This window comes from Piliocolobus tephrosceles, chromosome X, assembly GCF_002776525.5.
Source record: "Piliocolobus tephrosceles isolate RC106 chromosome X, ASM277652v3, whole genome shotgun sequence".
Classification (NCBI taxonomy): domain Eukaryota; kingdom Metazoa; phylum Chordata; class Mammalia; order Primates; family Cercopithecidae; genus Piliocolobus; species Piliocolobus tephrosceles.
This window is the reverse complement of record NC_045455.1, coordinates 14,397,137-14,421,532: the sequence shown is the minus strand read 5'-3', so window position 1 is coordinate 14,421,532 and position 24,396 is coordinate 14,397,137. Positions and strand designations below refer to the sequence as shown.

At 39.5% G+C, this 24,396-nt stretch overlaps 1 protein-coding gene across 1 annotated transcript in view; it reads left to right on the top strand.

The window, feature by feature from the left end:
• Positions 1–24,396, top strand: part of UBAC2 (UBA domain containing 2) — a 182,019-nt gene that overhangs the window by 21,681 nt on the left and 135,942 nt on the right. Inside the window, exons 2-4 of the mRNA XM_023218026.3 lie at positions 16,373–16,500; positions 20,426–20,545; positions 21,094–21,203. Coding sequence (XP_023073794.1) covers positions 16,373–16,500; positions 20,426–20,545; positions 21,094–21,203 — 358 coding nt within the window. The remainder of the gene's footprint in view (positions 1–16,372; positions 16,501–20,425; positions 20,546–21,093; positions 21,204–24,396) is intronic.

The window sequence follows — 24,396 nt, the reverse complement described above, 5'->3', positions numbered from 1 at the left end:
CTCTTCTTGTGCACTGTTTCATTGTACTCTGCCTCACCTTTTATTCTGTTTCTACAGAGTCCCATTTGGTGTGTAAGCTGGTTTGTTGTTCTTATTTCTCTGTTCCTCCTGTGGAGCTTCTTTTCTGTGGCCACTCTAGACCATTGAGGATGGAAGCTGATGGATAAAAATGCTGCCCTGTTCCACCTGAGATGGTAGTTAAGACACATTCACCAGGCTTCTTAGAAAGTCCTGTAGGTTCCAGCACGCGTCAGAAACATCTGTCACTCATGGCGATCGCCTACTTGACAGTGCCCTTCTTTGGACTCTTCCTCTGTTTCCCTCTCTGTGTCCTTCACCACTGCTCCCTGGGATCATATCCCAAAATAAAGTACCTGCCTGTAAGCCTTTGCCTCACCTTTCACTCTCAGGGGAACCCCGGCTAAGACATTTTGTTGTCATGGATAGGTATTGTACACTCCGAGTCATATTTTTGTCTTCTGTATAAATCTGAGAAGAGTAATGTCTACGTCATAGGGTTATTTTGAGGATTAAACCATGTAATTCATTCATTCACCACATAGTTACTGAAAGGCAACTGTGTGCTAAGGGGTGGCATTCTGGCTATGGGGATATTGGCAGTGAGCAAGACAGCTAGGACCCTATCTTCATAGAGTTTACCTTCTGATGAAGGAGACAAAGAAGCAAACAAAGAATTTCAAGTAGTAAAGAGTGCCACAGAGTGAATTAACCAGGATGACGCACTCCAAAGCAAAAAATCACGATTGAAGGCCACTTTGGGGAGGTGCTGTTTGAAATGAGGACTGAATGATGAGGATAAGCTGGACATGGGAAGAACATTTTGGGTAGAGAGAGTAACAGGCACATAGGCCCTGTAGTGGAGTGGCAGGAGCAAAGTAGCACACATAAAGTGTCATGCTAATGCCTCCACTTCCTAAGGGCTTAATAAATGTTGGTTGGTATTAGTAGTTACTAGTTAGTTATATTAGTAATTAATAGCAGAGGTTAGATCAAAGGGATAGCCCATTGTTAACAAATAGCAGTAAGTGGTCAGTTTAGCCTTATGGGTTGATGACAAATTGGTTTCATAGAATAAGCAGTAATTGGGCAGGATAAGAATGGTTTCATAGTATACTTTAACTTGTTGATATGGTAAATTACATTGATTTGTTTCGCATTCGCAGAATAAGCTTTATTTGGTCATGATGTATTTTTTTTTATATAATGCTAGGTTTGATTTACTGATGTTTTGTTGAGAATTTTGCATCTGTTAATATGTTAATAAAGTGTATTGGTCTAATTTTTGCCTTTTAATATCTTTATCTGGTTTTGCTAACAGTGTATCATTGGCTTCATTATGTGAGTTGGAAAGCGTTCCCTATTTTTCTGTGTTGTAAAAGAGTTTGTGTAGAAGTGGTATTTAAATGCTTGGTAGAATTCTCCCCTGAAGCCATCAGGCTTGGAGTTTTCTTTGTTGGCAGCCTTTTAACTATAAATTCAATTTCATAATATCTATAGGACTGTTTAAGTTATCTATTTCTTCTTGAATGAGCTTTGGTAGATTGTGTCTTCCAAGGAGTTTGCCTGTTTCATCTAAGTTGTCAAATTTATGTGTATAAAGTATTTCGTAACATTCCCTTTCAAAAAAAATTTAGTTGTGATAAATTTTAGTAGTGATAAGAAATACATAATATAAAACTTACTATTTTAACTATTTTGAAGTGCACAGTTCAGTGACATTAAGTACATTCACACTGTTGTGCAACTTCTTACTGTCCTTTTAATGTCTCTGGGATCAGTAGTGATGCCCCCTCTTTATTCCTGATATTGATAATTGTGTCTTCTCTCTTTTTGTCCTGATCATTTCTGCTGGAAGTGTATCAGTTTTATTGATCTCAGATAACCAGCTTTGAGTTTCATTGATTTGTCTCTATTATAGTTTGGTTTTTCCATTTCATTGATTTCTACTCTTAATTATTTTTTTTACATCTGCTTGCTTAGGTTTTAATTTGCTCTTTTTCTGTTTTTTTTTTTTTTTTTTTAAGATTGTAACCTGCACCATTATTTGAAACCTTTTTTCTTCCTAATATAAGCATTTTTATGCTACACTTTCCTTTCTAAGCATTGCTTTAGCTACAGTCCACAAATTTTGCTTGGTTGTGCTTCAGTTTTTAATTCTGTTTTGAATATAGTCTAATTTCCTTTGTGACTTTCTCTTTTACCCAGATATTGTTTAGAAGTGTATTGTTGAGTTTTCACATATTTGGGGGATTGTCCATCTTTCTGTTGTTGGTTTCTAATTTTTTTGTGGCCAAGGAGCATGCTTTGTATGATTTTAATTCCTTTAAATTTTTTGAGGAATCTTTTATGCCCAGAATATAGTCTATTTTGGTGAATGCTCCATCTGCACTTGAACAAATGTGTAACTTGCTGTTGTTGGGTGGAGTGTTCTATGAATGTCAATCAGGCCAAATTGGTTGATAATGTTTTTCAGGTCTTGTATATCCTTACTGATTTTACTAGTCAGCTTGGGCTGCCATAACAAAATACCACAGACTGGGTGGCTTAAAGAACAGAAATTAATTTTCTCACAGACCCAGAAGCTAGAAGTCCAAGCTCAGGGTCTTGGCAAGTTTGGTTTCTCCTGGGGCCTTGCAGGAGCCTGCTGCCTTCTGCTGTGTCATCACATGGTCTTTCCTTTGTGTGTGGGAGCATCCCTGGGTCTCTCCTTTTTCTTAAAAAGACATGTCACATCGAATTAGGGCTCCATCTATCCTTATGACCTCACTTAACCTAATTCCCTCTTTAAAGGGCCTCTCTCCAAACACAGTCAACATAGAGCTTCAGCATAACAATTTGAGGGGGTCACATTCAGTCCATAACAGTGATTTTCTGTTTACTTGTACTATCAATTACTGTGAGAAGAGTGCTGAATTCTCCAATTATATTTGTGGATTTATCTATGTCTCATTTTAGTTCTATTAAATTTTGCTTCATTGAAGTCCTTTCCCAGCTCTCAGATTCTGTGATTCTCTGTGTACCCCCCCACCCAATGTTTTAATTATGAAAAATTTCAAACATGCCACAAAGTAGAAAGGGTGGTACACTGAACACCCATATACCCACTACCTAGATTCTACAATGAACATTTCAGTATGTTTGCTTTAGCAAATATCAATCCCTCTATTTATTTGATCAGTACCATATTATTTTTTAAAATGCATTTCAAAGTAGATTATAGTCACATTTTCTCTAAACACTTAAATGTGCATTGTTATTAACCAGAGTTTAAGAATTATTTAAAGGTTTTTTTTTTTGAGTTAAAATTTTTACGTAGTAAAAGTACAAATCTTGAGTTGATGAGTGAATCTTATTGTGTATAATGATACTGTATACTTATCCTGTGATGTGCAACTTTTTGGATATTTGTGTATTACTGCTTTCCACCTAGGTTTTTGTGATTTGACTTCTGCTCATCTTGAGAGGAATACTTAATGGTAATGATCAGATCTGTATTTTTAGGGGTTTGTTTGGTCCTGGACAGAATTAAAATGGTTGTGTAAACAGGGTCAGTTATTAGTTCAGTAAGTATTTGCTTATATTTAGTTTTAAGTTTTAATTGTGGTAAAATGTACATAATATAAAATGTACAATCTTAACTATTATTGTGTCTAGTACAGTAGTATTAAGTGCGTTCATATTGTGCAACCGATGTCTGTAACTCTTGTCATCTTGCAGAGCTGAAACTCTGTACCCATTAAACAACTTCCCATTTCCCCCTTCCTCCCCTCCGCTGAACCCTTCCTCTGGCAACCACTTTTCTACCTTCTGCCTCTGTGAATTTACTACTCTAGGTACTGCAAATAAGTGGAATCATATAATACTTATCTTTTTGTGACTGGCTTATTTCATATAGCATAATGTCCTCAAGCTTCATGCATGTTGTTGCATGTGCCAGTTTCCTTCCTTTTTAAGACTGAATTGATCACCCTTATATGTGTGTGCCACATTTTGTTTACCCGTTTATCCGTTCATCTGCCAGTGGACACTTGGGTTGCTCCCACCAGTATTTGAGCACCTCCTTCGCATCACTCCCCTTTTGTTTAACAAACCCTCTTGACTGCCTTTACGTGCCAGGTCCTGTTAGAGGCATGAGGGATGCTGCAACAGGGAATGTACCAGACAAAGCTGCTCCCCTAAATAAGCTTGTGTTCTAGTGGAGACTGAAGGTGGGGGAATGGACAATAGACCAAGAAATAGATTTCCTTGATTCTAAAATGCATTTGTTCCCACATTTTAATGATTCTAACGTTGGAACACAGCCTTATAATTGATGATGTCTTAGAATTATATTTGGCAGTGTTTATTTTTTAGTGGCCATAAAAATAATGGTGTATCAGTTTGAATCATAGAGTTGATGAATCACTATTAAACCCACTGTTAAGTGCTATGAAAAAAGCGGGACAAAGGATAAGGTGACATTTGAGCAGAGCACGTGTTTAGTTTAAATAATGTGTTTTCATAGCAGGACGTCATCCCTGAAGGAGGCAGTGTGTTGATTCACATTTGGCACAAGCTCTGACCCCAGTGTGAGCTGGTAGCACTTTGCAGACTGGTTATTTTGAGTGGCACTGGTAGAGAGGAGAGAGACCTGGCAGGTGAAGGCTTGGGGAAGCATTTTGCTAGATGGCCCCGGATCTTGTAGGTGGGAAAGACAGCATGTCCGGAACTTAGTCAGAGCCATCTCAGCAACTGCCAGCAGTTCTTCCAGTGGCCCAGAACAAAACTTAGTTTTATTCCTGACTTCTCCATCTGCCCATACACCCAGTCAGTCAGCATATCCTGTCTGCAGCACCTTCACAACGTATCCCAGTTCCGACCCCCCTCTTCATCTCCACCTCCACCCTGCTGGTTTGAACATCCTCCTTTCTTCCTTGGATTCCCTAACAGCCTCCTAACTGGTCTCCTATCTTCCACTCTTTCCTTGCTGTAATTTCTTCTCAATTTAACAACCAAAGCGATCATTTAAAAACATATCCAATCATGTTACTCCTCTACTGAGACCTCCCCAAAGCACCCTGCACATCCAGAGGAAAGGTTTTAAAGTCCTCATAATAGACTGTAGGGCTCTGGACTATTTTCTCCCATCACCACTTCTTTGACCTTAGCTCCCTCCTTGTCTGCCTCATGCTCATTCTGCTTTTGCCGGTTGGCAGCCTTATCATCTCTTAATCATGTTGAGCATGTTTTCATCTCAAAGCATTTGTACTTGCTTTTTTTCCCACCAGGATCACCCTTCCCTCAGGTATCTGCAAGGCCTACATCTTCAGGTCTCTGCCCAGATCCACATTACAAGAAGGTCTTCCCTAACCAGGTTGGATAAGATGGCACCCCTCCTTCCCCACCAACAGTGGGCCAAGTTATGCTGCAGTAGCAAACAACTCTGAAATATCAGGAACCCGAGACAACAAGGCTCACATCTCACTGCTGTTCCATCTCCATTGCGAGTTACCTGGGAGGGGTCCACTCTACACTGTCGTCAGCCCCGGGAGCTGGCTGATGGCTACCCCACCATCTTGCACATTGGCAGATGAAAAGAGTAAGAATGATTCCCTGGCTCTTAAAGGGTCCTCCTGGAAGTGACATAGCTTTCATTTACTTGGCCAGAGCAAGTCACATTGCCATGCCTCACTTCATTTGGGAGTGGGGGTGGGGAGCAGTCCTACCATGGGTTTGGGAAGAGACAGGAAATATGTGGTGAATAACAAAGCCACAGGTTTTATTTTCCCTAGTTCATTTTGCGTAGGATTTATTTCCATCTGACATAATGTATATCTACCTTGTTTTGTTTGTTGTTGCTTTTCTCTCCTGTCTAGACTCTAAACTACAAGACTAGGGACTTTGTCCACAGTTTATTGCTGTGCCTCAGAACCTAGATTAATGCGTGGTACAGCATGGATGCCTACTCATATTTAGAGAATGATTGAGAATGCCAAAGCAAACCACTCATTTATTCATTTGGTGGATGCGTTGGGAGTTTGGTATTCAAGTTGGGAATGTGGATTAGGGAGATTTGAGAGGTTGGAGAGGAAGAGATGGTGTGAGATAAGAAGTTGTAGAGCAGATATACTAGAGAAAATCAGTGGAAACGCTGGTAAGTGGAGAGTGTCACCTTGAGATTTGAGACCAAGAATTTATGGTGAAATCTTGTAGCTCAGCTCTGTGACTTTCTCCAGTCACGTTGAGTTGCTCAAACTGGCAAGGAAGAAGAAGGAATGATGGGGCCCATTGCACAATGACAAGTGGAAACCCAAGTTGAAGGAAACATGAATCAAGCTGCCCCTTGCACTTACATCACCCCTCCTCCATCTTCAGTCCTGTCAGAGTCACAAAGGAGCTTGCCTTTAATGGGGGAAACCTGGGGTGTTGTGATGGTGCTGGTGGTAGGAGCAATATTCTCTATATTCATTCTTTTCTTTTTTTTCTGAGATGGAGTCTCGCTTTGTTGCCCAGGCTGGAGTGCAGTGGCACAATCTCGGCTCACTGCAACCTCCACCTGCTGGATTCAGGAGACTCTCCTGCCTCAGCCTCCTGAATAGCTGGGATTACATGTGCCCTCCCACCACGCCTGGCTAATTTTTGTATTTTTGGTAGTGATGGGGCTTCACGATGTTGGCCAGGCTAGTCTCAAACTTCTGACCTCAGGTGATCTGCCCGACTTGGCCTCCCAAAGTGCTGGGATTATAGGTGTGAGCCACTGTGCCCAGCCCCTATATTCATTCTCTTATTTCATTTTCTTCTCATGACACTTTTGAGGTAGGTTCTCATCTCCATTTTACAGGTGAGGAAAATTGAGGCTGAAATGGCTCAAGAAAGGATTTAGGTTGGTTAGGCTCATAGTCATGGTACTCTCCTCTACTTTTGAATTACTATGCAATGAGGAACTCGGTTAAATTTTAGATTCCTTGGAGCCTTGTTTGCATTTTGGTCATGAAGAAAGTGTGCAACCACTTTACTAATGGTTCCAGTTTAGATGCTCGCAAGACCTTACCAGAGAGGAAATAGTTGGGCTATTTTTATATGCTTAAACAAGTACAATAACCACAATGTAAACTGTAACTGGTAAATTCGCCCCCAGGGAATTTCTTATGAATAAGATGAAAGTGCACCTCACAGAATCTGAGACTGTCCCCATCAGTGAGGCTTTTCTGTGATATTGCCTGTTAATGATCTGGACATTTCATCTGTGCAAGGGACGATGCTAGGATTTATGATGGATGTAGAGAAGAGTGAGGCATGTGGCCTCCCCCTCCCTTCAGGAATCTTTATTGTAGTTGGGATAGCAAAACTGTACAAACCCTGGCTGCTCACAGTAGTGTGTGGGAACGAGGGTGCAGAGTGGGGGAAAAGCCCTTCAGGCTAAAATGGTTCGCTCAGGCTGTTGGAGGAAAGTAGAAACAACTGTTATTTGAAGGCTGCCTAAGATTTAGATAAGGGAGTATCTGTGCTAGTAAGGAAGGCATTGATGATATTTGGGGATTGAAGTCTGGAAAAAATTTCCAAAGACATTGAAACAGAAAGCAACATGTTCAGGAGGTAGTGAGCTGTGTGGTTTGATTGCAGCAAAGGCTCCTGGGAACAAAGCAATGGAGATTGTGCTGAGGAGGCAGGAGGCCCAGAGTGTGGGGAGGTCTGGACAACCAGGGACAGGGACTTGTCATTTGAGCCTGAAGGTCATACCAAAGTGACCACATTGCAGCCTTGTTTTAGGAAAGAGTACACACACACACACACACACACACACACACACACAGTCATTCCTTTGCAAGGTGATGCAGGACCGTAAAAGTGACTGTGCAAGTTGAAACCAGGCAAAGCTATTTTAATAATCAATGGGGAAAATTTGGATTGTTCCGTGATTTTTAAAAATTTTTGTTGAAAGAATGCTTTGTTAAAACTTTAGACTTTCTCTTACATAGTTATAAGTGCATAGGGAAATGAAAAAATAGTAAAACAGTATACTGTAATTTATTAAAAACATTAGCGACATTGAGAATTAAAGTGTTTTGTTTCTTTGTAAGAAACTTCCAAAGAGCAGTTTGAGGTGTGTTTGCCTTCTTCCTATTGTGTAACTTATGGGGAGTATCTCTATGATACCTTGTGACTTGTCATACGCCTTTCTGAGTTTGGCTGAGTTTCCATTATTTTATTTTCTCTGCTTTCAATGTGACAAAATATCTCTGAGAGTTTCCTTAATATGTAGATTTTTGCCAGCGTCACTTCCCCAGGGACATCACAATCACTATTTTACTGTACTGTTGCTTCTCTAACAAATTATCACAAACGTGATGGTTTAAAACAAAGGAAATATGACCAGGCACGGTGGCTCATGACTGTAATCCTAGCACTTTGGGAGGCTGAGGCGGGCGGATTGCCTGAGCTCAGGAGTTCGAGACCAGCCTGGGCAACATGGTGAAACCCTGTCTTTACTAAAAATACAAAAACATTAGCTGGGCGTGGTGACGTGCGCCTGTAGTCCCAGCTGCTTGGGAGGCTGAGGGACCAGAATTGCTTGAACCTGGGAGGTGCCAGAGGTTGCAGTGAGCTGAGATCACGCCACTGCACTCCAGCCTGGGCAACAGAGCGGGACTCTGTCTCTTCAATAAATGAATGAATGAATGAATGAATGAATGAATGAATGAATGAATGAATAAATAAATAAATAAATAAATAAAACAAAATGAATTTATTATTCTACAGTTTGGAGGCCAGAAGTCCAAAATGGATCTCACTGGGAAAAAATCAAGGTGTCAGCAGGGCTGCATTTCTTTTGGAAGCTTTGAGAAGGAATCTGTTTCTTCGCCTTTTGTAGCTTTTTGAGGCAGCTCACATTTCTTGACTCATGACCCAATTTTATCGTCAAAGCCAAGGGTGACTTTGGTGGACTCTTTCTTACATTGTCACTCTGAAACTTACTCTCCTGCCTCCCTCTTGCACTTAAAAGGACTCCTGTGGGCCAGTCCAGTGGCTCACGCTTGTAATTCTAGCATTTTGGGAGGCCAAGGTGGGTGGGTCAAGAGGTCAGGAGTCTGAGACCAGCCTCGCCAATATAGTGAAACCCCGTTTCTACTAAAAGTACAAAAAATTAGCTGGATGTGGTGGCACATGCCTATAGTCCCAGCTACTCGAGGGGCTGAGGTAGGAGAATCGCTTAAACCCAGGAGGCAGAGGTTGCAGTGAGCGGAGATTGTGCCACTGCACTCCAGCCTGGGCAACAGAGGGAGACTGTGTCTCAAAAAAAAAAAAAGACTCTTGTGATTGCATCGGATCCAGCTGGATATCTTGGATAATCTCATCTCAAGGACATCTGGTTAGCAACCTCAATTCTGTCTGCAACCTTAACTCCCACTTGCTGTGTAACCCAACATAGTCACAGGTTCTGGGGATTAGGACGTGGACCTCCTCGGGGAGCCAGTATTCTATCACAGTCACCTTCCTGTTAGTAAGTTCACCTTCACTGAGTTTCTCTAGCTGCCCACCTTGAATGGTGGCGGTGTCAGCATTCCTGTGGTTTGATATTTCTTTTATAACCTGATAACATTTGATTCAGATTTCACTTTCAGCACTATTACTTTTTGTTTCTTTGCTGTATACTTTTTTTTTTTTTTTTGAGATAGAGTTTCTCCCTGTCATCCAGGCTGGGGTACAATGGTATGATCTTAGCTCACTGCAGTCTCTGTCTCCTGGGTTCAAGTGAGTCTCCCACCTCAGCCTCCCAAGTAGCTAGGACTACAGGCATGCCACCATGCCCAGCTACTTTTTATATTTTTAGTAGAGATGGTTTCGCCATGTTGACCAGGCTGGTCTCAAATTCCTGACCTTAAGTGATCCATCCGTCTCAGCCTCCCAAAGTGCTAGGATTATAGATGTGAGCAACCATGCTTGGCCCTCTTTGTTGTATACTTTCATGTTTATTGACTAGTTCCTTCTTTTGATGATATATTTTTGTAAAATGTCACATGAATTTATCATTGGAAGATGAGGCAACGCAACAACATGCTTCAGTGTCTGTGCATGAATGGAATAACAGCTGCTCAGTGACCAGTGACTGACAGACTTGGAAAGAAGTGACATACATGATTGGTTGCCCGTCATAATGCACATCTTATTGACATAATGATCTACGTACTGAAGAGCTGGCATTATTTTACCAAATCATGGTAACTGAAGTCTGTGCCTATTAGAGCTATGCAGAAATGAGGAACTGCCAGTGTGTGTATTTTTGTACCATGTCTACATGTGTATTTATATAGGTTAACGTGTGTTACTTGTTTTTTTAAAAAAGAAAATTGGGAGTTAAGCTAAAAGTTATTAGAAGTGTGTATCTATGGGAGTGGGTTGGGGGTATGGGATAGAGGGGATAAATAACTGAAGTGAAAGTAAACCTTTGTTTTTCATAGTTTTGGTTTTTGAACAATGTAAATATTTAACGTATTCAAAAATTTTAACGGAGAAGGAAGCAAACTTTAATATTGAATGTAAACAGAAATAAACAAATCTGTGTGTTATAACCACTAGGGAAAATACTTATTTCAAGTAGCTTTTGAACACAAGACCCTGTCCATCCTTAGTTGAGATATATATACACATACACACACTCTAAGGACCAAAAAAGAAAAAAAAATCTTTAAAGATATCTTAAACTTTGCCCAGTGGGCTTAATGAATAGTTCATTATTTGTAATGATACTGATATTGTAATATTAAAATTTTATGTATAACCTAGGATAAAGCAAGCAGGTAACTATTAATAATTAAGAGAGAAAAGACAGAAATGCAAAGAGCTTGGGAAAAAGCACTGTAGGCCAGGCATGGTGGCTCACAGCTGTAATCCCAGCACTTTGGGAGGCCGAGCCGGGCAGATCGCTTGAGCTCAGGAGTTCAAGACCAGCCCGGGCCATGTGGTAAAACCCTGTCTCTACAAAAAAAAAAAAAAATGGCCGGTTGTGGTGCCTTGCCCCTGTAATCACAGCTACTTGGGAGACTGAGGCAGGAGGATTGCTTGAGCCTAGGAGATGGAGGTTACAGTCAGCTGAGATCACACCACTGCACTCCAGCCTGTGCAACACAAGGAGACCCTATCTCAAAAAAAGAAAAGAAAAATGGCACTGTAGTGTTAAATTGTTAAATTTGAATTGGAAATATCATTATGAATCATGATTTCAAAAATATATTTTCTAGCTCTGATTACTGAAAGAGCTAGAAGCATTGGGACCCAAAATGACACTGAGCACATCTAGTGCTCAGATTTGGTTTCTTTCTTTTTTTTTTCCTTTTTTTTTTTTTTTTTGAGACAGAGTCTTACTCTGTTGCCCAAAGTGGAGTACAGTGGCGCAAACTCAGCTCACTGCAACCTCCATTGCCCGGGTTCGAGCGATTCTCCTGCTTCAGCCTCCCAAGTAGCTGGGATCACAGGCACGCACCACCATGCCCAGCTAATTTTTGTATTTTTAGTAGAGACAGGGTTTCACTATGTTGGCCAGGCTGGTCTCAAAACTCCTGACCTCATGATCTGCTTGCCTTGGTCTCCTAAAATGCTGGGATTACAGGCATGAGCCACTGCGCCCAGCCTCAGATTTGGTTTCTAAAGACCGTTTCCCAACATTCCCTAACAGGGATTCTTAGAGAAATTCTAGGTCTTGGACAGGACGGGTGCAGGTGAGCCTAAAGCAAGGATAGCTGGGGCAGACAGAGCAGGCATTGAGGGCTATGGTTGAAAGACCACAGGAGCTGGTCAAAGGGCTTCCACCTGGACAGTTTGAATATTGGAAAAAGAATGCAACTGATTGTAACACATTGACTAAGTAAAAATCCATGAGTGTAGGGTGATACCGAGATACAAGGAGAACGAAGACAGAAGGCCAGCTAAGAAATAGAAAAGTAATGACACAATTATCAAAATTATTATTATGTAACCCCCAGTGTAAGTCTTAAATGTAAACTTTTTCACAGTAAAAGGATGGGAGAAAACAACTATATTAAGAGAAAAAAAGGCAGTGTTTTTGGTTCCTGTGAAGCTTTAGTGTTTCATTATTTGATGGAAATCTCAGTCATGTTTTTGTAACCAAATCTGCTGGTACCACTTGAATTCTCAAGACTAGTCTTTTGATACTATAAATATTACAGTGTTATTTTATTATTATTATTATTATTATTTTCAGTTGCAAGATTTAATAGAGTGAAAACAGAGCTCCCATACAAAGGGAGGTACAGGGTTATTATATAAAGTAATTAATTATTTCCAAGGAAAGCATGTTATTTCAGCGGTTTTCCTAGATTGAGATTCACTTCCTTTTTCTGAGCCCCCATCATGGGCCGGACACTGTGCTAGCCATTTCTACGTGCATTACCTCACTTCTTTCTTAGCATAACCCTGAGAATTAGGTCAGATGAGGTGACTGAAGCTCAGAGAGGTCAGATACTGTGTCCAATGGCAAGCATCAGTGTGAAAATGAGGGTTCAAGACCAAGTCTTCTGGGCCCCAGGTCCTTTCCCTTCTCATAGCTCTTGTTCTGTCCCATGGATTAGCACAGCAAGTAGCTTGTTGAAAACAAGGGGCTTGTTTTCAGGGTCTGCGAGAGAGGAAGGCATGAAAATACAAAGGTGGAACCAAGGAAGACCAGAGGGAGAGAAGAGCTACTTAGATGTCTCACAGTAGTGTACATTTTGATTAAATGACATGCTTGGAGGAAATGTTCCTGAGTAGGTAAAAGCTGATATTTTGTTCTATTGGAAAAAAAAGTAAGCTAGAAGAAAACATAATATGCTTCTTTTTTTCTCTCATATCAGAGGGAAGAGAGAAGATATTTATAGTTTCTAAAATACCCTTAGTAGTATAATTCTGTCATACTTAATATGTAAATGACTAGATCAAGGAGGAAGAGGGACGTGACTGCTTTTGGTACAAGGCAGAGGTCACACTAGCTTCTCCTGGAAAACTGACCTGGGCTCCAATTGTACTCAAGGTGGAGAATCTCAGGAGGCCACTGCAGTCAGTGGTGTTAACACTTTTAGCCTCGTTTAATTTTTTAAAAACAAAACACCTAGGAATCAATTAACCGAAGTGTAATATATGTACAAGGAAAACTATCAAACACTGATGAAAGAACTTGAAGAGGACACAAAAAAATGAAAGGGTATTCCATGCTTATGGTTTGGAAGAATTAGTATTGTTAAAGTGGCAATACTACTCAAAGCAATTTACAGATTCAATACAATCCTCTTAAAATATCAATGATATTCTTCACAGAAATACAAAAAAAAAAAAATTCGTAAAATTTATATGGAACCACAAAAGACTCTGAGTAGCCAGAGCAATCCTGAGCAAAAAGAACAAGGTGAAGTATCACATTACCTGACTTCAAAATATACTACAGAGTAACCAAATCAGCAGGATACTCACATCAAAACAGACGCATAGACCAGTGGAGCAGATTAGAAGATCCAGATATATATCCATTCATTTGCAGCCAAAAAAGGTGCCAAGAACATACAACGGAGAAAGAACAGTCCCTTCAAAAAAAATTGTTCTGGGGCCAGGTGCTGTGGCTCATGCCTATCATTCTAACCCTTTGGGAGGCTGAGGCGAGAGGATCACTTGAGGCTAGGAGTTTGAGACCAGCCTGGGCAACATGGCAAGACTCTCTCTCTCCAAAAAACAATTAGCCAAGTGTGGTGGCTTGTGCCTGTAGTCCCAGCTACTAGGGAGGCTGAGGTGGGAGGATCACTTGAGCCCAGGAGTTCAAGGCTGCAGTGAACTGATCATGCCACTGGACTCCAGCCTGGGCAATAGAGTGAGACCCTGTCTCAAAAAAAATTGTGCTGGTAAACCATATGCAGAAAAATGAAAGACCCATATTTCTTACTATATATAAAAATCAAATCGAAATGGATTAAAGACTTAAGTCTAAGACCTGAAACTATGAAACTACTAGCAGAAAATGTTGGAGAAATGCTCCAGGACATTGGTCTGGGCAAAGATTTTTTTTTGTGTAAGACCTCAAAAGCACAGACAGCCAAAGGAAAAATAGACAAATGGGATTACGTCAAACTAAAAAGCTCCTGTTGCACAGCAAAAGAAACAGTCAACAAAGAGATAACCCACAGAATGGGAGAAAATACTTGCAATACTTGCAGATTAATCCATCTGACAAGGGATTAGTCACCAGAATTTGTAAGGAGCTCAAACAGCTCAATAGCAAAAACCCAAATAATCCAATTTAAAAGTGGGCGAAAGATCTGAATAGACATTTCTCAAAAGAAGACATACAAATGGCCAACAGGCATATGAGAATGTGCTCAACATCATTGATCATCAGAGAAATGCAAATCAAAACCACAATGAGATATTTCACCCGAGTTAGAATGGCTTTTATCAAAAAGACAGGAATAGCAGAGGCTGGCTGCTGGGCGAGGTGGCTCACGCCTGTAATCCCAGCACTTTGGGAGGCCGAGGCAGGTGGATCATCTGAGGTCAGGAGTTCAAGAGTAGCCTGGCCAACATGGTGAAACCCCCGTCTCTACTAAAAATACAAAAATTAGCTAGGCATGATGGCGGGTGCCTGTAATCCCAGGTGTTCAGGAGGCTGAGGCAGGAGAATCGCTCGAACCTGCGGGGCCGAGGTTGCAGTGAGCCAAGATTGCACCACTTCACTCCAGCCTGGGCGAAAGAGCAAAACTCTGTCTCAAAAACAACAGCATCCAGCCTGGGCGACAGAGCGAGACTCCGTCTCAAAAAGTAAAAACAAAAACAACAACCAAACACAACAGAGGCTGGCCAGGATGTGGAGAAAGGGGAACCCTGGTGTACTGTTGGTGGGAATGTAAATTAGTACAGTCACGATGGAAAACAATATGGAGGTTCTTCAAAAATAAAATAAAACTATCATATGATCCACTACTGGATATATATTCAAAAGAAAGGAAATCAGTATATCAAAGAGATATCTGCACTTCCATGCTTATTGCAGCACTATTCATGATGGCCAAATATGGAATCAGCTGAAGTGTCCATCAGTGCAGATGTGAGCCACCATGCCTGGCCCTCTTTGTTGAATGCTTTCATCTTTATTGACTAATTCCCTCTTAAGTTTCTGATGAATAGAAAAAAAACGGATAATGGATAAAGAAAATTTTATGTATGTGTATATATATGTATATATAATATATATACACATACACACACAGTGAAATATTATTCAGCCATAAAAAGAATGAAATCCTGTCATTTGCAGCAGCATGGATGGAACTAGAAGACATGTAAGTGAAATAAGCTAAGAACAAAAAGACAAAGATTGCATGTTCTCACTTACATATGGAAGCTAAACTAGTGGATCTCATGAAGAGAGAGAGTAGGTTGGTGGTTATCAGAGGCTGGGAAGGGTAGGAGGGAGAGGGGGATAAAAAGAGGTTGATTAATGGGTACAGATATACACTTAGAAGAAATAAGACTTGGTGTTCAGTAGATCAGGAGGGTGTCTGTAGTTGACACTAATCTATCGTATGTTTCAAAATAGCTAGAAGAGAATAATTCAGCCTAAAGAAAAGAGAGATATTTAAAATAATTAGCCAGGCTGGTTGCTGTGGTCCATGCCTGTATTCCCAGCACGTTGGGAGGCTGAGACAGGAGGGTCGCTTGAGCCCAGGAGTTCGAGACCAGCTTGGCCAACATGGCGAAACATGGTCTCTACTAAGAATACAAAAATTAGCCAGGCGTGGTGGCATGTGCATGTAATCCCAGCTATGCAGGAGAATCGCGGTGAACCTGGGAGGTGGAGGTTGCAGTAAGCCAAGATTGCGCCACTGCACTCCAGCTTGGGTGACAAAATGAGACTCTCTCTGAATATGATTGTATGAATGTATCAAATTATCACATGTACTCCCAAAATGTGTTCCCTAATAGGTATCAATTAAAAAATAAAATTAAAAATGTATTTTTACATATGTATGAATTTTGTGTGTGCTCAGGAGCTAACTGGCTGATTTGATAGAAAACATACTTCTCTATTTCTTTACACTTGGGTAGCCATTTTCTCAAAGGTGTTCTGTGGAAGTTCTGGCTGTAAACTTGGTCTCATTTAAGAGCCAACTGCCAATGAAGCCCTGCTAGGGCATTCTGCTTGTTTCCAGTGTCTTTTGATCACTTACTTCCCGAGGCTGATGTTTTGAAAGTGGATGTTAGAACCAAATTTCAGAGTTTCTGAACTTTGTCTTCATTCTGATTTAAAAGAAGTGAATTCTCCCGCTTTTCACCCATGTGGTTTTTTAAATCTTAGGAACAATCATTCTGAAAGTGGTCTCCTTTTTCCCTCCAGACAAGGCGCCTCTGTCGAAGAGCCTTCTGCTGGTCCCCAGTGCCCTCTCCCTCCTGCTAGCCCTTCTCCTGCCTCACTGCCAGAAGCTGTTTGCGTATGACCTCCACGCAGTCAAGAACGACTTCCAGGTGAGCTCTGCCTCTTTGGCCCCTTGGAGGAGAGAGGACAGGTTTTTTTTTCTAGATTTGTTTTTTCTTCTTAGATTTGCTTTTCTTCCTGCTATTAGTTCCTCAAAGCCCCCAATTTGTAAGAAATATTTATTATTAATATTTCATTAAGTAACTTTTCTAGTTGTATTTATTGATTTTTCAGCAAAGCAGATAATAATGAAGCAATGGCAGTATTTCCTTTTATTAGGTACATTTATTTTCAGTTTCACTTTTTATTTAGAGAAGTGCAACTTATAACTTCAAGGGAATTAGAAACAATGTTAAATCTTTTTTTTAATGCCCAGTATGCATAGTTAGCTTTGCCAAAACCTTGTCTCAATTTGAATGTTTGATGAGAGGAGCTAGGCTCTGTCAGCTGTATCAGATTATGAATTTATGATAACTTTTACGGTGGTGGTTAAATGAAGTAAGAGATTTCTCTTGAGTTTCTGCTGTGGGAAAGAGCAGAAGTGCTTTTCAAGGTTTCTGGACTGATCTTGTTGAAAACACTGGTGCTGGCTTCTTGTCTATGAATTGGAGTGTTAGTGCACATTCTGGTATATGACTGCCACCCTTTCTTTGCTAAACACTTGGCTAGCCCATTTAAAGCATAATAATCCATTTCTTGAACACTGACACCTTTTCTTCATAGTCATGTAATTAATACCATTGGCCAGATTGGCTTCACCAACTTCCTGTGCAGGTCTTTCAGTTATTTATCCGTATTACTCATTTGTCAGAAGGTAGTATAGCTTCTGTATTATTTCAGTTGCTATAATGCAGTCGTTCTCAACCCTGGACACACATTAGAATCACCTGGAAAAACTTTAGAGCTCTGTCTGCATATCTATACTTATGTGAAGGTATAATTTATACCTAGATTTACATAAACCCACTATCTCACCCCAGAACAACTGAGTTACAGAGTCTGGTGGTGGTACCTGGTCATTGCTGTACATTTAAAAATAACCCCCTGGGGATTCTAGTGTATGGCTGGCTTTGAGGACCACTAATGTAAGGGCCCCCGGGCCTTGGGTTGATACCTTCCCAATTTCTCGAGTTAATTTGGTTCATTTGGCTAAGCCCATTCTGTGGACATCTGTGCTTTAAAGGTGGTGACCTGCTTGGATGGAAGAGGACCACCCTTCTGTCCAGGAATGGGAATAGCCACTTCCACATTAACACTGGTAAAACACCTAAGAGGCTGTCAGTGTATATTCATGAGAGATATGGGAGTTTCAGTTCTGCCTTGGGAAATCTAAACACACACATACATGTAAGAACGTGATTCTGTAGGTCACAGGTGTACATGCATTCTTGAGGGGTGATAAAGGAAGTAGGCACCAGTATTGGGGGAATACCTCTGGAGAGTCTTAGGGATGTGAGCTTTCAGTTTGGTCTGAAAGAAGGGATGACTGTTCATTAGCAATGAAGAGAAGGAAGGGCATTTTACTTCAGGAAGTAACATGAATTTCAGACCTTTAGGAGTGTGGTATAGGAAGCATGCTTTGAGGCAAACCCAGAGTTAGATTGGAGAAGTCCAGGAGGTCTCAGATAATGAAGGGCTTTATTTTGTAAGTTCTGAACCTCCAGATTTTGGCAATTAATGCAGAGGTACAATCAGGTTTCTTTAGGTTGAGTTGCAGAAGCAGTGCTTTGCTGAGTGCAAGCCTGTAGCCAGTTACCAGTCTTTAGGGGACATTCACCTGTATAATAATATGCAGTGGTTTATTCTTACACCAGCTCTCATAGTTCTGTGTCCTTGAGCATCATTGCAACACATAAATTATTTAAAACTGTAGCTAGCAGCTTTATTTTCATTAACTGAAGAAAAATGGGGTTCTGGAAATGCAGTTTGTTATATCATAGTAATTACAAAGTTTCAATTTCCTTAATCCCCAGATTTTCTTAGTGGTTCTCAGAGCTTATGCCTGAGTAGAGTATTTTCATTGTAATATTAAATGTGGGGATAGAGGACTTGGAGCTGCCTCTTAACGGGTTTTGAATCTGGTGTTCTGCGGAGATGACAGTCATCATCGTCTGCCATTGGTAAAGTACTTTGTGCTCTCATGTGTACTGCCTCATTGATCATATTGATAGAGGTATGTGCTGCCTGAACTTTCAATGTGACTCTGGTACGTTTCTCCTTGAGCCCAGCTATGGCCTCAACACAGACTTTTAGGCAGCCATCCCCAGGTCAGCTGGGCTGGCAGGTGAGATGAACTCTGGTGGCCAGTACAGTCACGACAAAGACTCTGCCTGGTGTCTTGCTTGGAGTAGAGACATATGTGAAATGTTTTGACAGTTGATATGGTCAGACTTCTCATTTGTATTCTTATTTCTGTTGGCAAGAGCACAGATTGTATGACTTTAGACAGATAGTTTCTCTGTGCTCTTTTTCCTTAAGACAGTTGGCTGGGTGTGGTGGTTCACACCTGTAATCTCAGCACCTTGGGAGGCCAAGGCTTGTGAATGGATTGCTTGAGCCCAGGAGTTCAAGACCAGCCTGGGCAACATGGCAAAGCATCATCTCTACAAAAAATACAAAAATTAGACGGGTGTGGTGGTTTACACCTGTAGTCCCAGCTACTCAGGAGACTGAGGTGCGAGTATTGAATCAGTCCAGAGGGTTGAGCCTGCAGTGAGATGTGATCACGTCAGTGCACTACAGCCTGGGCAACAGAGTGAGACCCTGTCTCAAAAAAAAAAGAAAAGAGTTAATATTACCAATGTTCGCAGCAGCATTATTCACAATAGCAAAAAGGTAGAAACCCAAATGCCTATTAACAGATAAATGGATAAACAAAATGTGGTGTATACATACCATAGAAATATCATTCAACTATAAATGAGAATGAGATTGATACATGCTTTACCATGAACCTTGAAAATACTATGCAAAGTGAAAAAAAGGACAAATATGTGATCTTACTTACATGAGGTATCTAGTATAAGCAAATTCATAGAGACATTAAGTAGAATAGTGTTTCCTGGGGCTATGGGGAGAGGGAACAGGAAATTAGCATGGCGTTTCTGTCTAGGATGATGAAGAGTTCTGGAAATAGATAGTGGTGATGATTGTACAATATTGTGAATTTGCTTAATACCACCGAATTGTATACTCAGTAGTTAAAATTATAACTTTTGTATCTGTTTTGCCACAATAAAAATACAAAGAAAAGTTGTCATTAATATTTGTTTTACCTATCTCATAAGGTCGTTGTGAAGGGGAAATAAGATTAGGATGTTTTCAAATGTCATTGGGATTGTCTTTAAAAATCTGAAAAATGTTTAAGCAGACTCAAAAATAGGCCTTTGAGTAGCTCTTTTTTGTGTGTGTGTGTCCCCTTATATGTTTTTATGCAACCAGAAGTTGGGTGAAACAGTGATTTAAATAAACTAATATTTTAAACCTAGTCATATTTAGCAACAGTTGCCATAAATTACTTTGCATAGTTGCTCTGAAGTAGGTTGATGATTAAAATTAAGCTCAGAAATGTGTATTTTACCTAAGTTGTTTTTCAGTTACACGTTTGTCTTATTCAGTAGCATAATAATGAACATTTGTTAGCCTTTCATTCTAGCTTACGTATATAATTTTTTAAAATCTTACTAAACACAATCCTAAAATTTCTTATAGGCAGTTTTCTGTTATCTTAATGAGAATATGTTTTCTTATAAGCACAAAACAATTCAAGTACCTTTCGTGCCACTGTTGGAAGGAATTTTTACTGTGAGAGACTTGAGCTCAGAGAACATACATGTATAATTTTCCTTTTGTGTGTGCATTATGATTTTGTTTAGACTATTAAAAATAGACAGTATAAACATAACAAATTTGCTAAGGAAGAGATCTGAACAAATTTTACTCTTGTTTGTTGTTCTTTTTTAAATCCCCATCTAGATTTGGAGGTTGATATGTGGAAGAATAATTTGCCTTGATTTGAAAGATACTTTCTGCAGTAGTCTGCTTATTTATAATTTTAGGATATTTGAAAGAAGATATGGAAGCAGAAAATTTGCAGTAAGTTTTTATGTATTTTGTCTTTGCCGCTTAGGCTATAGAAAAAAAATTTTGTTTAAATGGATTTTATTTTGTTAAACTTGGTGTTATTATTTACAGTTATTTTTTTAATTATACTATTCTGTATCTGATTTGAGGCATATGGGCATTAACCAAAGAAAATTTTAGAATAGCATAATAATAATAGTGATAATGATAATATATAGTATTAGTTGTAACAGCTAATACAAATTTTAATACTTTGACTTTAATAAAATTATAATTTATTTTGCTTAGTGGTTTGTGTTTTACTTGTTAAAAATATATCTTCAACATACTTAAAAATTATGGATGTTAATACATTTGAGCAATATGGGTTTACTCTGCCGATTTTCAAAAGTCTATTTTAATAAAAAATTAATTTTGAATATATATACACACACAAGTATGTGTGTATACACACACACACACACACACATACAAATACACACCTCTGAGCTGATTCTAGCTGAATAGATGTTAGTTTATTTTTAGGAGACTCATAATTTTTCTGCTGTTTTATCTTGTAGTCCTTTTTGCTGGGTTCCTGGGTTTTGTCAGCCTTATTTGACTTTCTCCTCGTTGAAGCTATGCAGTATTTCTTTGGCATCACTGCAGCTAATAATTTGCCTTCTGGATTGTAAGTAGCACTTAAAGATTGACTTAATTTAGAACAACTTGAATGTGATTTAAAGTGTTATTATATGTGAAAGTCAGTAAAAGAATATTTTAAACTTTTAGATATAGTAAAATTGATTTTATATGTAAAAAGTCTAATCTATGCCTACATTTTTATTATGTCCTTGAAATAGAATCAATTTTATATTCTTTCTTTAAATTTATTTTACTTTTTTTTTTGAGACAGAGTCTCACTCCGTCACCCAGGCTGGAGTGCATTGGTGTGATCTTGGCTCACTATAACCTCCACCTCCTGGGTTCAAGTGATTCTCCTGCCTTAGCCTCCCGAGTAGTTGGGACTACAGGTGCGTGTCACCACACCCAGCTAATTTTTGTAGTTTTTAGTAGAGATGGGGTTTCGCCATGTTGGCCAGGCTGGTCTCAAACTCCTGACCTCAGGTGATCCATCCTCCTTGGCCTCCCAGAGTGCTTGAGCCACCTTGTGAGCCACCGCGCCCAGCCATATTCTTTTTTTAGCTTTGAAATTTTGTGTTTTAGAGAATTTTAAATGAATTTCCTATTCTGATCCTGATAGAATTAGTTTTGTGTGTTTTTATAGTGAAATGTGTCTTTGTAATTTTATGAACTAAACACAAAAATATAGTTTAATTAGATTAGGAAACAAAATTAATTTGTATGAAGTTAAGCTTCTGAAGAATAATTTTTAAAAGCTGATAATGTTTTATACGTTTCCATCAAACGTAAAACAAAGCCAGTGTATAGGTTATAACTTTGTAGACAACCTGCAGTGGCCAACCCACTCAGAATTTGTATGCTTTCATATTGCGTTGATCTGCTTTTAAAAAAAAAAATCATGTATTAGTGTGTGAAATAACTAGAATCTAGGAGCAGAGTTGACAGAGCGAGACTCCATCTCAAACAAACAAACAAACAGGCCAGGCGCGGTAACAACCCGTAATTGATGGTAGCAAAGCTTCAAATATGGGCTCACGCCTGTAATCCCAGCCCTTTGGGAGGCTGAGGTGGGCGGATCACGAGGTCAGGAGTTCGAGATCAGCCTGGTCAATATGGTGAAACCCCATCTCTACTAAAAATACAAAAATTAGTCAGGCATGGTGGCGTGCACCTGTAGTCCCAACTGCTCAGGAGGCTGAGGCAGAAGAATCGCTTGAACCTGGGAGGCAGAGGTTTCAGTGAGCTGAGATCACACCACTACACTTCAGCCTGGGCGAGAGAGTGAGACTCCATCTCAAAAAAACAAAAAAACCCCCAAAAACCATGTATTAGTGTGTGAAATAATTAGAATCTAGGAGCAGAGTTGTTAGCACATGTAAATGACCTCCAAGCATCTGAATGAAGTATCTGAGACACTATTTGAGATAGTATGAAATATAGATACCAGATATTTAAAATTCTGTGTGTACTATCTTCAGTCTTTTAATTTTAAATATGAGAACTATTAAGCTACTGTATGTATCTTGATTCAAATTCACTTTGGATCCCTATTTTAAAATTATAATTAGTGTTCTAATAGCTTTCGTACTTGGGTTGTTAATATTTACAGTGTAACTCCCTTTTGTGAATTATAATTGCTGTGAATATCCATGAATGTTGACCTTTAGCTGTTTTAATAATGTATGATTCTGAATAATGTTTGAATGGAGACATAAAGTTCTGTGTCATAATGAGCATGAAGTTTGAATTCCATAGGTGGTCATTGTAATTAGACTGAGAAGTTAAAGTTGAGTATTCTGTTATTGGGGAAAATAGTGTAGACATCAGGAATGATTCCACGTTAACTCAGAGAAGCAGCAGCATTGCTAAATCGTAATTTTTCCCCAAAACTCTCCCATCAGGCCAGTTCTTTTTGGTTCCCTCTATAGCCTGCTGAGTGATGGGAGGTATGTGTGTCTGTGTTAGAATGAACTTTGGAGCTGGATAGTAACTTAGCATTAATTCTTATTTACAGTGTCTCCCTGTCTTCTTTTTCCTGCTGCACATAGAGTTGAATGATAGTAGAACTTTTGTATTCATTTATTTAATTATGGAATCCTATTAACTTGTGCATAAAAAGAAGATTGATTCAATTTTGAAGTTGGCGGGAATATTTTTGCTTACTCTCAGAAGAGGGAAGGGATTTACCTATTTAAATCTCAGTTTGTAGCAAGAGTTACAAACTTGAATAAGTTGAAAAGTTATAGCCTCCCCTTTGAAAGACACTATAAATGTTAATTCAGCTATCTCCTGAATAGGAATATATTTCTCTTCCTTTTCAAGTCACAAACATTATAGTATATAGTATGACTTTTTTAAATCTTGAGGCTTTCTCATAGACTTTTTGGAACACAATTAGTTCAACAAGTAAACTTTGTATTCTGTAAATATATCTCTTAAAAACATTTGTATTAGTATTACTTTTTGGTAGAGAAAAGGTTTTGCTATGTTGTCTAGGCCGATCTTGAATTCCAGGGCTCAAGTGATCCTCCTTTCTTGGCCTCCCAAAGTGCTGGGATTGCAGGTGTGAGCCACTGTACCCAGCCACAAATATATCTTTTATTGATGATAACAAAGCTTCAAAAACTAAAGAGAGGAAACTACTGTTTTTTTTTTTTTCCAAATCCGTGTACTTCATGGACACAGGGAGGGGAACATCACACACTGGGGGCTGTCTGTGGGTAGGGGGCAAGGAGAGGGAGAGCATTAGGACAAATACCTAACACATGCGAGGCTTAAAACCTAGATGATGGGTCAATAGGTGCAGCAAACCACCATGGCATATGTATACCTCTGTAACAAACCTGCACGTTCTGCACATGTATCCCGGAACTTAAAGTAAAATAAAAATATGTGCTTTGCAGCTTTCAATGTTTTTTGCCTAACATTTAGTACTTTTCTTTCCCATCAGTACCTAATTTTTCTGCACTCTTCTACAGTTCTTTACTTCCTATTTAATTCTCTCTCTTTTTTTTTTTTCACCTCACCACTACCGGAACTTCTCTTATAAAGGTCACCAGTGGCCACCTAATTTCTAAAGCCACTGGCCATCTTCTTTAACCTTTCAGTAGCACATTAAATGCTTTTAACCTCTCCTTATTTCATGAAACCACCTGCTCTCTTGAGTCCCACACACTACTCCTTGCTAGTTCTTTTTGACCTTAGTTACTGCATGCAGCTCTTTTCTCAAACTTTTTGGA